The sequence below is a fragment of the Debaryomyces fabryi genome (genome assembly GCF_001447935.2).
Source record: "Debaryomyces fabryi strain CBS 789 chromosome Unknown contig00006, whole genome shotgun sequence".
Classification (NCBI taxonomy): Eukaryota; Fungi; Ascomycota; class Pichiomycetes; order Serinales; family Debaryomycetaceae; genus Debaryomyces; species Debaryomyces fabryi.
In genome coordinates, this window is record NW_015385432.1 from 61,337 (window position 1) to 76,491 (window position 15,155).

Here is a 15,155-nt window from a genome sequence, read left to right on the forward strand (position 1 = left end):
AAAGAAATAAATTATTCTTGTCACTTTTCTGATAGCGAAGTAGTGAGCATTAAAAACAAAAATATGAAAATACGAACTGAATTTGTTTATTTAGAAATACTACGTACAAAATAGCTACAAGACAAATGGAGGAAGCATCTCACACACCGCCTATACCACCTAGCTATAATACAAGTAAAATAGCTGATGTTTCAGAACATGTAATAGATCCTGATATACTACCGGGTGAAGAATCCAAACCATCAAATTTTAGTATCGAGCCTGTACATTCGCCTATTACAACTATAGAAGCATCACCATTGAAGAAATTAAAATTAGAAGAACCAATCAACAACTATGCATCCAATTCTTCGGAACCCACTAGTCATTCAACAGTAAAGAAAAACAGACTCGTTATCATATATGACAAACCTCGTTATACGCACATGAAGATGCTTTTAGAAGGGCTTCAAAATAATACAACTGAGAATGTTTATATAATAGAGCTTAATTCAATCGATAGATTGGAATCCGACGACAGGCTTTCAACTGTCCAATTCAACTTTTTAAATATTTGTGTGGAATATAATGATGAATTTGAAAATAATATGAAAAAGCTAATTGACTTTATCGAGCATGATGCGTCCCGGATGAAGAATATGTCAGAAATAGCATATCATTTCCATTTTGATTCTCGAAAGAAATGGGAGGATTACCAAGAGTATGAGCGGCAAGAATATCTGAGGTTTCTTGTGGTATTGAGTAAAGTCGCAGGGGATCAAGTAACCCAATGCTCTGTCATAAATAAGTATGAAATAAATACGATTTATCTTACTGAGAGAAATGATTTAGCTAAGTTGGGTCAGGAGATTCAGGAGGATATACAAAATTGGAAAAACTTGAAAATATTCGACTATGGTGAAAACTGCATTCGATTCTTTCCTGGTGTTAAATTTCCTGATTCCTTAGAGATACTAAATATTGGGGGAGGATATTCATTAGAAACATTAGCAGGCTTTAAAATGCCCCCTAATTTAAAGGTTCTAGTAGCCTGTAATGGGTCTATTTCAAGTATAGATAATGTTAACTTCCCGTCATCACTTGAAAAGTTACAGCTCGTCGATAATAAAATATACTTTTTGAATTATGTGGAATTTCCTCCAAGACTAGAGACTTTAGATGTGTCCCAAAACAGAATTGATAGTTTACGTGGAGTTAACTTCCCTAGAAACTTGAAATACTTGTCGCTTTCCCAAAACCCGATAGAGTGTATTAAGGGGGCTAAGTTCCCAGAAAGCTTGGAATATTTGGATCTTTCTTGCATACCTAATGAGTCTATGACTGGTGTTAAATTTCCAGATCTGCTTCATTCGTTAAATTTACAACAGTCCATGACCAACACAAGAGGTTTGAAGTTACCAGCATTTCTTAAGGAAGCCAATTTGGGATTTAATGGAGTTAACAGTATAAATCCGTTGAAATTACCAAACAGTATTGAAAGTTTATATTTGGGAAATAATAACATAAAGACTCTTAACAAAGTACAATTCCCAACAGCATTAAAAGAATTATATCTTGGTAACAACTTGGTAACTACATTAAAGAATGTTCAATTTCCACATGGATTGGAGTTACTTGATATCGAAATGGATCCTGATATTGATGAGAATGATAAGCATATAACTACATTAAAAGACGTAATTTTTCCTCCTAACTTAAAAGTTTTAAGGCTAGGCTACCATTCCATAAAAAGCGTTGAATCAATAGAGTTTCCGTATTCATTAACTTCATTGAGTTTAGCATACAATGAATTAAAAATTATACGAAATGTTAAATTCGGAAACAAATTAAAAACATTGGACTTGAGTGGAAACCAAGAGTTAACAAATATCGATCACTTATTGATCCCTGAATCTGTAACAGATTTACGAATTCCTTCTCTGCTTGTATCAAACTTGCCAGCATACATAGTAGAAAGAGCAAATAGAAAGCAGTTGGTTATTAGTAAGTCTTTGCCCTTCAATAATTGAAATCTACTGCATAATTATTACTTCAAAAAATTTCGTATAATGATACATAATATGAATAAATTTATATATAGGAAAAGAATAGTGGTAAAATGACAAGTAATTAGTTAAAGGCGAGAAATGAGGTATTAAATGCTAGCATTAACTTAGTCTTCTTCCTCTTCGTCGGATGACTCTTTATCTTCAGCTTCCTTTCTTTCTAATAATGCTTGTAATTCAGCATCTTCAGTAGCAGTAACTGCCTTTGGAGACATGGTGACCTTACAAACACCACCAGACTTCTCAATACTTTCAGATACTCTTTCAATAGCCTTCTCTAATAAAGCAATACCTTGGTTCTTATCCAAAGCTTGCACGGAAATGACGTATAATGGAGCAGCAACCAATTTAGCCTTAACAGCCATTTGTTCGGTAGACATCTCTTCAGCAGCAGTCAATGCCTTCTTGATAGCATCAATTCCTTCGTAACTGAAGCAAGAAACCTCAACATCAGCTCTTATCTTAATAGCTTGAGGAGTCAATCTTCTTGAAATGTATAATTTTAACTCTTCCAACACATCTGGAGATGGGGCTTCAATATCATCAAAAATGGTAGGATCAGTGATGGATAATTTTAACGCATCGTACGCGTGGCCGTATTTTCTACTTAATGGCCACCCGATCGATTGATATAATGTTTCTAACGAAATAGTGAATTTTTCGGCACAGTGTCTCAAAATGGAATGAACAGCCTTCGACTTGTTGTATCTTTCGTCACACTTGACGATATCTTCAGCCGAAACTCTTCTCTTCGATAAATCGATATAACCCTTTTCTTTGTCGACTCTCAACACAACCGCAACTTCGTTCTTACCTACACGAATTAACTTTTGAATCGAACGAATACGTCTTCTCGATAATTCGGATAACAACACCATCCCTTCGATATTGTCGTATTCTAATAATTTAACGTAAGCACCCATTTCAGCGATTTCTTGGACGTTAACCATGACCACTTCATCCACTTCGGGATACTTGTTTTCATAAAATCTGCAGTGCGAGGAACTCATATTAATATCCGTTGTTATTTAATGCTAACAATATGGTTTAGTCTCTTATTCTATTGAATACTATCAATCGGTCTCGAGATGTATGAAGAATATTTCGGATTTTTTCACTTTCAATTTTTTTAACTGATTACGTAATATGACTCAATTTAGTTCGAGTGATTTTGTGTTACTTTGTCCTATTTGCTACAACCACAAACGATTTTGCAATCATTACTATAATACTATTGGTGGTATCTAATAGTCGTTCTAGAGAGTAGATCATTCGAAATATTACAGAGAAGGATAATATGAGCAATTTCATTAAAAATTATCCGGTGAAACAATCTAAGAGTATCGAGGATCATAATTTAAAGAAAAATGAACATACAATCTATAAAGATGCAAATTTTTCGATAAATTCCAGATATCAGATCCAAAACATACTTGGGAAGGGATCGTATGGAACAGTATGTTCGGCTATTGATACCAGATCATCTAACGGGGACGAAACGTTGCAATTAGCAATAAAGAAGGTGTCTAGTATATTTAAGAGGGAAGTGTTGATGAAACGGGCTGTGAGGGAATTGAAACTCATGAGGCACTTTAAGGGCCATAGAAATGTAACTATATACCAATTTGCGATACTTACAGAGCTAATACTAACACAGAGATAGATAGTGAATTTAATTGACTTGGATTTGGTGTCGACGGCACCATACGATGGTCTCTATTGCATCCAGGAATTGGCAGACTACGATTTGGCGAGAGTTATCTACTCATCGATTCAGTTTTCGGAATTTCATATCCAGAACTTTATTTACCAGATTTTATGTGGGTTGAAGTATATACACTCGGCTGATGTCATTCATCGAGATTTGAAGCCAGGCAATATTTTGGTGACACTCCAGGGAGTATTGAAGATTTGCGATTTTGGATTGGCAAGAGGCATAAATCCCAAATACTTCAAGCAGAAATCCGCCCCCATAACTAATTATGTTGCAACTCGTTGGTATAGGGCTCCAGAGTTAATGTTATCAAATAAACGATATTCCAAAGCCGTTGATATGTGGGCTGTTGGATGCATTCTTGCCGAATTATATGGTCGCAGACCGCTTTTTATGGGTAAAGACCAGTTAGAACAAATCAGTGAAATAGTAAAGATTTTGGGTTTTCCTGCCACCAGTATCATCAGAAAATATGACTGGAATATTGCTACGGCTGCTAAAGATCTGTACTTGCCCTCGAGTTTAAAGCACATCTATCCATATGCGTCCATGTCAGCCATTAACTTAATGCAAAACTTGATGTGTTGGGACCCTCAAGATAGGCTAGATATTCACCAATCTTTGTCCCACACATTCTTAATAAAAGTTAGGGACCCAAAGGATGAACCGGAATGTAGTACTCCCTTCGATTTCAAGTTTGAATATATGGCTACTTCGATCTCAGACCTAAAGTCTCTCCTACAAGAAGAAGTGGATTCATTCAGAATAGAACGTCTAGGCCCTTAATACCGGACACATCATCATAGAAAGCCTGAAGATTTATATATTTTATAAACTAATACAATAAACGTTTCATTTTGGTTAATGCATAGGACAAGAACTAAAAGATCATTTAAAATGGTAGCAGCTAAAGGTGAGAAAAATAAAATGAATAACGCTTCCGCCTGCAAGAGTACGTGTAGGTTTAGAATTTGATTATAACGCTTGCATATTGATCTTATGTACGATCGCATCATGGGGTATCTTAACCGAATACTTTTATTGCTATTGGCTTATAAGTATTCTAAAGTATCATGTGAAACTATTTATACAGTGAATCTAGTAATAACACCCCCCCGCATTTTTGTGCCGAGGTTAAATATCGCAGACATAAATAGCTGCAAATCTGCTTTGGCAATGGCATAATCATTTGTACAAATATAAACATAGAAGTAAATATGACAGTTGCTAGATCCCACCCAGATATTGAAATCATCCAATTCTCTATCTCGATTGAAGGTCAAGAACCTCTTTTCGTTCCTGTATTAGGTGCCGAAAAAATCGAGTTTAAGATTCCAGAAAACTCCAAATACGTCATTTCCATCCACTTTAAAGCTAAAAAGACCTTAAAGAACTTCAAATACCAACAAGTCGTTAAGAGACACGGTATTACTGTCAAAAACAGAGAACTTGAAGTTGGTGATTACGAAGCATCCGAAGAGGTTTACGTGAAGGAATTCCCAGAAGATTCCACCCCTGGTGGGTTTATCGTAAGAGGCGTATACCCTGCCACCTCAACCTACTTTGCTAATGATGAAGAATTGATGACGACTGAGTGGTCGTTGGAAATTACCAAGAAAAAATAATAAAGTCGGCATCAAAAACCTTATGATCTACGAAGTTTATATCACTATAATTTGCATACAATAGATGGACCATTTTTAGAGATATTTTATATCATATATGTTGCCAAATATAAGTCAACTCATATTTATACAATAGCAAGAACTCTTTCAATTATTGTAAAACATCTTATTTCATGAACTATATACACACTGCAACTCTCTTTTAAAGGTTTAAGATAGTCATTTTAGGTACAACGTTTTTAATAACTCATGGAATCCTATGAATACTTCAATCTGGTAATCTTTCTTGCCAAGCGGATACTCCGGACCCTATCACGTACTATGACTAGATTGTCTTGATAATGTACTACTACTTCCTCTTACTAAAAAAATTACACAAAACCCCTTATCTATAGTCATTACACCTGATACTGTATTACACTTAATACTGCCCTTAAGTGTACAAATAACGTCTTGCTTTTCTTTGATTAGTCATAGACATAATATTTTCTAAAAGAGTAGTCATTGAAGTTGACTGTTTCTGAAAGAAAGATATAGTCGGTGAGTAAGAAAAACCAACATCGATCAGAGAAAGGCAAAGCCTGATTTGTAAGAATTGAATATTTTAGATTATACGTTATTAAGAGCTAATATCCTGAAGAATATGTCTATTCGTCCAGCAACACATGCAGGGACATGGTATCCGAATAGTTCCATTAAGTTGGGATCACAATTGGAAGGATACTTCAAACATGCCCATGAAGTGGGCAGCTATGGAAAGGCCATAAAAGGAGCTAGAATATTGATTGGTCCACATGCCGGGTTTACTTATAGTGGAGCCAGACTTGCTGAGACGTTCACGGCATGGGACACATCGAAAGTCAAGAGAGTTTTTATTTTGGGTCCTTCACACCACGTATATTTTAAAAGCTCTGCATTGGTTTCAAGATACGAATATTATGAAACTCCATTTGGCAAATTGCCAGTAGACGTTGAAGTTACGAAGAAAATGACGGATATTGAAGGCACAAAGGGAAATCGGGTCTTCAAGTACATGAGTGAAGATGTTGATGATGATGAGCATTCATTTGAGATGCATGCGCCCTTTATTTATCACAAATGCAAGAATTTACCCCAAGGGATGCCTCTGATAATTCCTATTATGATTAGTGGAATGGGTGATCGTTTGAGTAAAGATATAGTGGATGCTCTTTTGCCTTATCTCGATGACGAACAGAACTCATTCATAATTAGTTCTGATTTCTGCCATTGGGGGTCTAGATTTGGCTACACAAAATACCTACCCCAGAAGCCGACAAAGGGAATCCAGGAAGATGATCTTATAAATTTGCGCCATTCCACAAAGACTAATTCGGTAGAATTACCAATTTACCAATCAATAGAGCTTTTGGACAGAGAGGCCATGGATATTGCATCCAAAGGTTCTTACAACCTCTGGCAGCAATACATATCTATTACGGGTAATACAATTTGTGGCCAAAAGCCTATAGGTATTATTTTGAGGCTTCTAGAAGAATACGAAAAATCAGGTAAGTCAATTGTGACGGGTAGTAATGTATTTAACTGGATCAATTATTCACAAAGTAGTGAAGTTCATAAATATAGCGACAGCAGTGTCAGCTATGCTTCAGGCTATGTTCAATTAACCTGAATTGTATGCATTTTGCATCTACGTGATATTATCTGTTATATTGTCAATTAAATTATTGATTCCTCTTAAATTATATAGTATCTCAGTATGATATTTATACTAGCTATCATGATTATAAATTTTTCTCCTTTATTGAAGGAATAAAGCTGAAGTATCCACATAGGTGTAATAGTAATTAAATAGACTTAACTACTAAATATTGCTATCCTGTATATCACGCGTTTATGGAACTACTCATAAAACAGAATCTTTATGGTTTGATCTAGTAGTGGATTTCTTGAACTGTAATAATGAGTGATGGAAAACTATTTACTAAGACTAAGTCTGTTGAATTAAGAACTGAATTAGAACGGGCACTTAAGAAATCAAAGCCACACGCTAGAATTAAGATTGTTTTAAAAAAAGTACTCGCCAATATAATATTGAATAATAATGAAATTATTAAATTCTTTCCGGACATAATTTCTCTTATGAAGTTTGATGACTTCGAGATCAGGAAGATGTGTTTCCACTACTTGGTTACATTCTCTGCTTCTAGCCCGAAAGAAGCTCATGAAGCGTTGCCGTTTTTGGTCCGGTTTGAAGACGATCCGGATCCTTTAATGAAGGCACTTGCGCTTAAGACTTTATCATCAATTCCAAATAAAGACTATGTAAATGCTACATTCAATAAGGTCATTATTGCCTTGCATTTTCCGGATCCTCATGTAAAAAAAGCGGCCGCTTTTGCGGTGTCAAGATTATTCCAACATGACCGAGAAAGAGCCATGCAACTGTACTTGATTGAAGAGTTGAATGACCTTTTATATGACTCGAATGAAGCAGTCGTGGCGAATGCATTAGCTGCTTTAAGTTATATAACTGAGAATGGGAAAACATTAGCTTTGACTATTAATAAGAAACACTCGTTGACTTTAGTATCTTATTTGGGTAAGACAAACGAATGGTGTCAGATATATATTTTAAATTCCTTGATGTCTTATGTTCCACAAACAACAGAGGAAGCATTGGACTTGATTGAATCTACCATTCCGTCTTTGCAGCACGAGAATTCTGCGGTAATTTTAAATGCTATTAAGTTAATTGTATACTTCAGCCATTATGTTAAAAATCCAGAATTAGTTATTCCCACTTTATCAAAGAAATTGGGATCTTCTCTTGTGTCCCTTTTATCTAAGCCGCCAGAAACACAGTTCCTTGCTTTGAGAAATGTTATACTTCTTCTTCTAGGAAGGAAGGAATTATTAAGTTTCGATATTGAAATGTTTTTCTGTCGTTATGATGATCCTATCTACATCAAAGATACAAAGCTAGAAATCATATACCTAGCGGCTAATGATCAAAATGTCCGTGTTGTTTTGAGGGAATTAGAGGAGTACGCAACTGAGGTTGACGTTGCGATGTCTAGAAAAGCAATCAGGGCTTTTGGGAACCTAGCAGTCAAGTTAACTGCAGCATCGGATGAATGTGTTGATGTTATATGTGATTTAATTTCTAACGGAATTTCTTATATTGTACAGGAATCATCGATTGTGATTAAGAATATATTGCGGAAGTACCCAGGTAGGTACAATTTTGCAATTAAAGAATTAATGAAACATTATAAGGTTATTGATGAACCAGAAGCCAAAACTGCAATGATTTGGATTTTAGGCCAATATTGTGAACATATTGATAGAGTGGAGCTTATAATGGGAGATTTCATTTCTACATTTAAGGATGATCCAATAGAAGTACAATATGCCATACTTACTGCAGCAACAAAGTTATATTTAAAGTTACCAGAAAAGGGAGAAAGTTTGATACTAAAAGTATTGAAGTGGGCAACCGAAGAAGTGGATAATCCAGATATTAGAGATAGGGGATTTATATATTGGAGATTACTTTCTGCGGAAGATGCTAATGGCGCAGATGGGGAATTTCAAGCAAATACTAAAAAGGTGATTTTGAATTCGAATCCAGTTATTTCAACAGATAGTGATAATATTGATCCAAGTATCTTAGAAGAACTTGAATTGAATATTGGAACATTGGCATCAATTTACTTGAAACCTATACTGCATGTGTTCCGTTATGCAAAACCAAAATCCTTGCCATATAGTCCTGCTCTACAAAGTAGACATCAGGCTTCCTCACCAGTGTCAGCGAATGCATCTAACGAAAATGTGCACGTTGCGAATTCCGCGGCTCCCTCAACAGATTATATTTCTCCAAGAAGGATGAGCTCTCCAAGCGTTAACCATTCAAGCAGACCAAGTCGACATTTACCGCTTCGTAGACAAGAATCTGATTTATCCAGCAATGAAGACAGCACACCAAGAAAAAGCAGCTTCGCTAAGAGGCTCACTAGGCAGGCTTCTATTTTGACTGGAAGAAAAAATAAATGATATAGACACTGTAGCACTCTATGTATTATATATTCAACGCATATAAATATCATAATTAGAAAAATGTACATAAATTGTAGGTATTAGTGTAGCTAGATTTATATTACGATCGAACAAAAGCACAGACATAGTTTTTTTTTTTCTAGATATTACCCTTAAAAGCATTTAATCAAATAGATATGAGCTTAAATGTTACACCTCCTCTTTTTTGATTAAAGGTTTCAAAGGTTCCGATGCTTCCCTTACTTCTAAAATTTCCACATCAGCTGAGAGTTTTACAGAACCACTGGGTTGAATTGTTTCTACATTTAATTCTGGCATATTTGGTTCTGGGCCATCAGAAACTTCTTCCCTTAAGTCAGTCAAATCCAATCCTAATAAAGCACCTAATATAATGATTGCTGCTGGCTTGGACATGACCAACAGCATTTCTTTACAAAAGCTTGCAGTAACACAACTAGGACAGCCCCATTCACATTCACAATCTTTTACCCTAAGGTAGGTGGTATGCAAAATTTCATCAATATGTTCAAAGGTTTTAGCTGCAACACCGGATCCTTGAGGTCCACCTTTTGCATCATAAAATACTAAACGAGCGGGTCTTTTCCGTTTAGTTTGCCTTCGGGCGAATTCTTTCTCTGGTGCTTTGCATTCAGTCATTAACTCGGACTCTCCTACATTAGATGTAAACTTTGCGTTGGGATTAGTAGTCGCACCACCATTTATGAATAACGGAAGGATATTCATGATTGCATGTTGAGCAGCATGTATGCCAGCAGCAGGAGATAAGGACTTTTCTTGAATTACATTTAAGGCTTCCAGAGGGATATCAATCCAAAATCCTTTAGAATGAAGAATAACAGGTGGATTTTTGACTTCAACTGCTTCAAGTATTTCTGATCTTCGATTGACCTTGAAATAACCAAAAACCACTATTGTTGTTTCAATCTTACCAAAAAATATAGGTGTATCATTAATTTTGTTTGTATCTAAAGGTGGATTTAAACATTTAATATATTCAACTTCGATTGGATCTACATCCGTAAAATCCCTTTGTTGAGTGATCCAGTCGACTTTCACTCTTTCAACCTTTGCGAAACACCCATCCGAATTGAACTCTGTCACCAAGTACGGATATCCTTGATGTAAAAATATGCCTCCTTCATAAAGTGTGAAACTTGTTCTCAGTGCTTCAACTTCCTCAATTACAATATTACGGCCATTTGTGGTATCGACTACTGCATAGCTGGTCTCCTCAACAGCTCGAATAGACACATGTTCGACAGGCCAAGGTAGGTAACGTGGGCTTGTTCTATATTTATTACCCTTATCTTTATATAACCTCTCTCTGCATAGCTTAATAAAGGTATTCTTCTTATTTATTGATCCATCCAGAGAGAACCAATCAATATCACTTTCAATATCAATTGGCCATTCAAAGGCTGCACATTGTAAATGCATTTCCATAATAAGCTGATTCAGCCCCAAATCCATTAAACCTTCAACACATAAATCTTCATATGTACTTTTATCACACAACTCTAAAGGATACCTCAAATAATGTTGATCGAGTGGCTTGGATCCAGCAACGAAAATAGCTAGACTTCCCTGGGATGCATTACCTCTTCCAGCACGCCCAAACTGCTGATGCAAATTCAGCTTCAGCATAGGAAAACCACATGTAATTACCACATCCAAATCTGACAAATCAATACCCAATTCTAATGCATTTGTTGCTATAATAGCCCTTAATTTCCCGTTAAACATTTTTTCTTCGATTATACGTCTATCAGATTTTGAATACCCACCCCTGTACGACATAATATCACTTTCAGATAAAGATGAGCTAGAGATAGCATAATTTGATAACAAACTTCTAATCTCCTTCATCATTAATTCACAAACAACACGAATCGGACAGAATACAATAACTTTTATCGTTGGTAAATTATTCAAAAGCTGAAGTAGCAATTTTGCCAGCTCCAGTATAGAATTTTCCCTTGGTACAAGGACTGAACTCAAGGAGTTTGATTTTCCAAAACTACCCGAGGAGGTCATTTGTCCTTTTTTATTCATCAAAGCCGGTGGATTCCATACTATTAATTTCTTTTCGGAACACGGACTGCCATCTTCAGATATATGGACTATCTTTTCTTTCGAAGAAATCCCGCAAACTGCCCTAAAATGAGAGATTGGGTTTTTTATAGTTGCAGAACAGGATATAAACTGTAAATTGTTAAAAGGATATATAGCCTGATCTTCACGCAATTTGGTGACTATTCTCATTAGCCTACTCATAACATAACTCACATGTATACCGAAAGTACCTTTGTAAACATGCAACTCATCCATTACAACATATTTCAAACCAGATAAAAAATCATGCCAACTAGACCTGTCAGAAGAGGAACCTCTATGGTTAGGCAAAATAGACGCATGTATGGCATCCGGATTAGTGAAAATAATGTCTGCAAATGTTCGTATTGAACTTCTGTTATGTCCGGGTGTATCACCATCGTAAGTCTCAACAATTATTTGTCTGTCTTTCGTTATTGAAAGATGCTTAATAAATTCTTGCAAGTGTCTCTTTTGGTCTTGGGCTAATGCCTTTGTAGGAAATATAAAAAATGCTGTACATTCTCTTTTCTTGTTACCTTTGCTAATGTTCCAAAGAATATCATTGATAATAGGTAGTTGGTATATAAGTGATTTTCCAGAACTGGTTGAAGTACTTACAATGACATGATTCTTCGATTCATCAAACATCAATGCTTTTAATGCCTCTGCTTGATGTAAGTACAATCCACCATCAATTGATATATTTTTATAATTGAGGAGTGCGTTCTTTAGATCTGGGTGAATCACAATTTCACTGTCTTCTTTTTTAATAGGAAGCATATCAAATTTACCACTTTGGGCATGTGTCAATGTCTCAATGGCAACAATCTGATCCTTGTAGAATGGCTTCAATTTTAATGCGTTTATCATGTCGTCTAATGATGGCTTTTCATCCGACGGAATACTTGTGTTATTTTTGTCAAGAGCTACTATGGGATCTTCTAAGTCAGGAGGCTTTGGTATCTTCTCTCGATTCGAATCAAGTAATTTCTTCATAGCTAAATCATCCTCACCGTGTATTTCTTCCTCTGTCATAGATTGCAAATAATCAGCTACACACCGTTTAAATTTTTCATTCCGACCTATTATTATGTTCAGGAGCTGTTTATTTGTTAGGTTTTGAAGGCTAAGATCCTTACTAGAAAGAAAAAACCCTTCGCCAGGATCCACTGGTTCTGTCTTTCGTTTCTTTGCTCTTCTTCCTCCTTTAATTACCGAACCAATGCCCTGAACTTTCGTATCCCTAAAGTCAAAAATAAGCAATTGTTTTGAATCAAATTCACCTTTCATTTCCGCAGCTTCCTTATAAGCATCATCCATCGTACTAGGTTTGGATTGATGGTACCCCGTAGTCCAATCGAACTGAACTTTTTCCGTAAATGAAAGCATTACTTGATTCTCATCCACATATTCATAAGTTACATCTCCATGAGGTAATAAGTTGGCTATAATTGCCAAATCTAGCTTGCTAATGTCTCCATTTAGTTTATGTAGTAGATCATACGTCGGTATAGTTGATCTTGAATGCGATGATAAAAATGTCAAATGGGTATTGATTTGAAAAAAAATTTTCAATAGCCTTTGAAATGATGATGGCCAGTCTGATATCTCTATACTGGTGCGATGTTGCTCCATTCCCTCTTCATTTCATATGAACTGTACAATAAACTGCTTGAGAAGCATATAGCTAAGCGCCATAAACTGATTTGTCATTTTTAGCATACTTTTCGACATGATTCGCGACAACAATCTTGACATGCATGCTTGCTATTATAGCAAGCGTCCTTAGCAATTACGTAGTTGATGGTCAGGTTGAAAATTGAAGGCTTAGACAAGATAAATATATAAGAATCGCTTAGATATATTTGATAACTGTGGAAAATAAACGAGTAGACAAATAATAAACTATGTTTGATAAACTTAAGATTAAATCAAAGGGTTCCAAAATTGGCCCAGCTTCGCCAGCTGCAACTCCTGGTAAAGCACCAACGAAGAAGCAAATATACCAATCACGTCATAATTTTGGTGTGAATATTGGAGCTTGTTTCGTGATGGAAAAGTGGATATTTCATGAATTATTCCCAGAAGGAGCAGATTGTGAATTAGAAGCTGTTAGCAAGCAAGTAGAACAAAGTGGTGAAAAGGAAGCTCAAAAGAAGTTTGAGCATCATTGGACCAACTTTATGAACGATGATGACTGGAAGTGGTTGCATGATCATCACGTTGAAAGTGTTAGAGTACCAATTGGATACTGGGAAGTGGGTGGTGGAAAATATGCCAAGGGTACTAAATTCGAGAAGTATGCTAAATCTGTGTACTCTAATGCGTGGGATATTTTTAAAAAGGAATTTATAGAAAAAGCTGGTAAACACAATATTTCAGTTGTGGTTGATATTCACGGGTTACCTAAAGGAGCCAACGGATCGGATCACAGTGGTGAAAAATCTGGCGGAGAAGCTGGATTCTGGAACTGTCAGGAGTCACAACTTTTGGTCTGTGATATGTTGGAATTTATCGCTAAAGACTTAAAGAAATACGAAAATATTGCTGCCATTCAAATTGTAAACGAAGCGGAATTTGCAAATGATCCAAAAAGACAATCACGCTACTATGCGGCTGGTATTTCACTGATTCGTAAAGCAGACAGTGAAGTTCCAGTGGTTATATCTGACGGTTGGTGGCCAGATCAGTGGGTTAAATGGGTCCAAGACAACCAATCTGATGGAGAATCATTAGGAGTTGTAGTTGACCATCATTGCTACCGCTGTTTCTCTGATGATGATAAGAAGAAGTCTCCACAGGCAATCATTGGTGATTTAGACAAAGACTTATTAACGAACCTCAATGATAACGGTAAAGGGGTAGACTTTATGGTTGGGGAATATTCTTGTGTGTTAGACGGTGACTCCTGGGGAAGAGATGGGGCCAATGACAAGAGAGATAATTTGGTAGTTGATTATGGTAGACGTCAAGTTGAACTTATTTCCCAAAGAGCTGGCTTCGGATCCTACTTCTGGACCTTCAAATTCCAGTCAGGAAATGGAGGAGAATGGGACTTTAGAACCATGTTTGATAAGGGAGCAATCCAGCCACCTATTTCTATAAAAGGGAAACAGGTACCTGATGAATCTGTATTCAAACAAAAATTAGATAATGCATTTGGTGGTCATTCTGATTATTGGAATAAGCAAAACTCAAAAGAAAAATACGAACATGACAGATACAAGGATGGATTCTCTACAGCTTGGAAAGATTCCTTAGAGTTTGCTAAATTTGATGGATCTGTCATAGGTAGAACTGGTGCATGGAAGGCTGCAAGATTGGCCGAGCACATCAAAGACAAAGGTCTGCTGAATTTTATTTGGGAATGGGAACAAGGATTCGATTCCGGTTTGAAAGAGTTCCTCAGTAGTTTCTAGCTTATTAATATATATAAAGTGATATCCTGTATTTTTATTAACATATTTTTGTAGAACGTGCAAAACCTGGAACCCCAAAATAATCCTCAAAATTGGATTAGTTACCATTCAGGCCCATTGATAGTTCTTTACTGATAATTAAAACCTAATATAAATATTGCTCAAGACATACGTCTGAATAGAGTCTAATATCATA

At 36.0% G+C, this 15,155-nt stretch overlaps 9 protein-coding genes across 9 annotated transcripts; 7 read left to right on the plus strand and 2 right to left on the minus strand.

Moving 5' to 3' along the window:
* Positions 1–125: 125 nt before the first annotated feature.
* AC631_00519 (uncharacterized protein) lies at positions 126–2,009 on the plus strand (the record flags this gene model as incomplete). The annotated part of the gene is made up of 1 exon (XM_015609349.1): positions 126–2,009. One exon carries the CDS (start codon positions 126–128, stop codon positions 2,007–2,009), a length of 1,884 nt encoding a protein of 627 aa, XP_015469809.1.
* Positions 2,010–2,152: 143 nt separating this feature from the next.
* Positions 2,153–3,055, minus strand: SUI2 (translation initiation factor eIF2 subunit alpha; the record flags this gene model as incomplete). The annotated part of the gene is made up of 1 exon (XM_015609350.1): positions 2,153–3,055. The coding sequence occupies one exon, from the start codon at positions 3,053–3,055 to the stop codon at positions 2,153–2,155; it is 903 nt and encodes a 300-aa protein (XP_015469810.1).
* A 287-nt stretch (positions 3,056–3,342) lies between these two features.
* Positions 3,343–3,708, plus strand: AC631_00521 (uncharacterized protein; the record flags this gene model as incomplete). Its single annotated transcript, XM_015609351.1, has 1 exon — positions 3,343–3,708. One exon carries the CDS (start codon positions 3,343–3,345, stop codon positions 3,706–3,708), a length of 366 nt encoding a protein of 121 aa, XP_015469811.1.
* Positions 3,709–4,098: 390 nt separating this feature from the next.
* AC631_00522 (uncharacterized protein) lies at positions 4,099–4,545 on the plus strand (the record flags this gene model as incomplete). Its single annotated transcript, XM_015609352.1, has 1 exon — positions 4,099–4,545. One exon carries the CDS (start codon positions 4,099–4,101, stop codon positions 4,543–4,545), a length of 447 nt encoding a protein of 148 aa, XP_015469812.1.
* A 431-nt stretch (positions 4,546–4,976) lies between these two features.
* On the plus strand, positions 4,977–5,384 carry AC631_00523 (uncharacterized protein; the record flags this gene model as incomplete). The annotated part of the gene is made up of 1 exon (XM_015609353.1): positions 4,977–5,384. The coding sequence occupies one exon, from the start codon at positions 4,977–4,979 to the stop codon at positions 5,382–5,384; it is 408 nt and encodes a 135-aa protein (XP_015469813.1).
* Positions 5,385–6,027: 643 nt separating this feature from the next.
* AC631_00524 (uncharacterized protein) lies at positions 6,028–7,035 on the plus strand (the record flags this gene model as incomplete). The annotated part of the gene is made up of 1 exon (XM_015609354.1): positions 6,028–7,035. The coding sequence occupies one exon, from the start codon at positions 6,028–6,030 to the stop codon at positions 7,033–7,035; it is 1,008 nt and encodes a 335-aa protein (XP_015469814.1).
* A 290-nt stretch (positions 7,036–7,325) lies between these two features.
* On the plus strand, positions 7,326–9,422 carry AC631_00525 (uncharacterized protein; the record flags this gene model as incomplete). Its single annotated transcript, XM_015609355.1, has 1 exon — positions 7,326–9,422. The coding sequence occupies one exon, from the start codon at positions 7,326–7,328 to the stop codon at positions 9,420–9,422; it is 2,097 nt and encodes a 698-aa protein (XP_015469815.1).
* Positions 9,423–9,614: 192 nt separating this feature from the next.
* Positions 9,615–13,175, minus strand: AC631_00526 (ATP-dependent 3'-5' DNA helicase; the record flags this gene model as incomplete). The annotated part of the gene is made up of 1 exon (XM_015609356.1): positions 9,615–13,175. One exon carries the CDS (start codon positions 13,173–13,175, stop codon positions 9,615–9,617), a length of 3,561 nt encoding a protein of 1,186 aa, XP_015469816.1.
* Positions 13,176–13,447: 272 nt separating this feature from the next.
* On the plus strand, positions 13,448–14,959 carry AC631_00527 (17-beta-hydroxysteroid dehydrogenase-like protein; the record flags this gene model as incomplete). The annotated part of the gene is made up of 1 exon (XM_015609357.1): positions 13,448–14,959. The coding sequence occupies one exon, from the start codon at positions 13,448–13,450 to the stop codon at positions 14,957–14,959; it is 1,512 nt and encodes a 503-aa protein (XP_015469817.1).
* Positions 14,960–15,155: the final 196 nt, after the last annotated feature.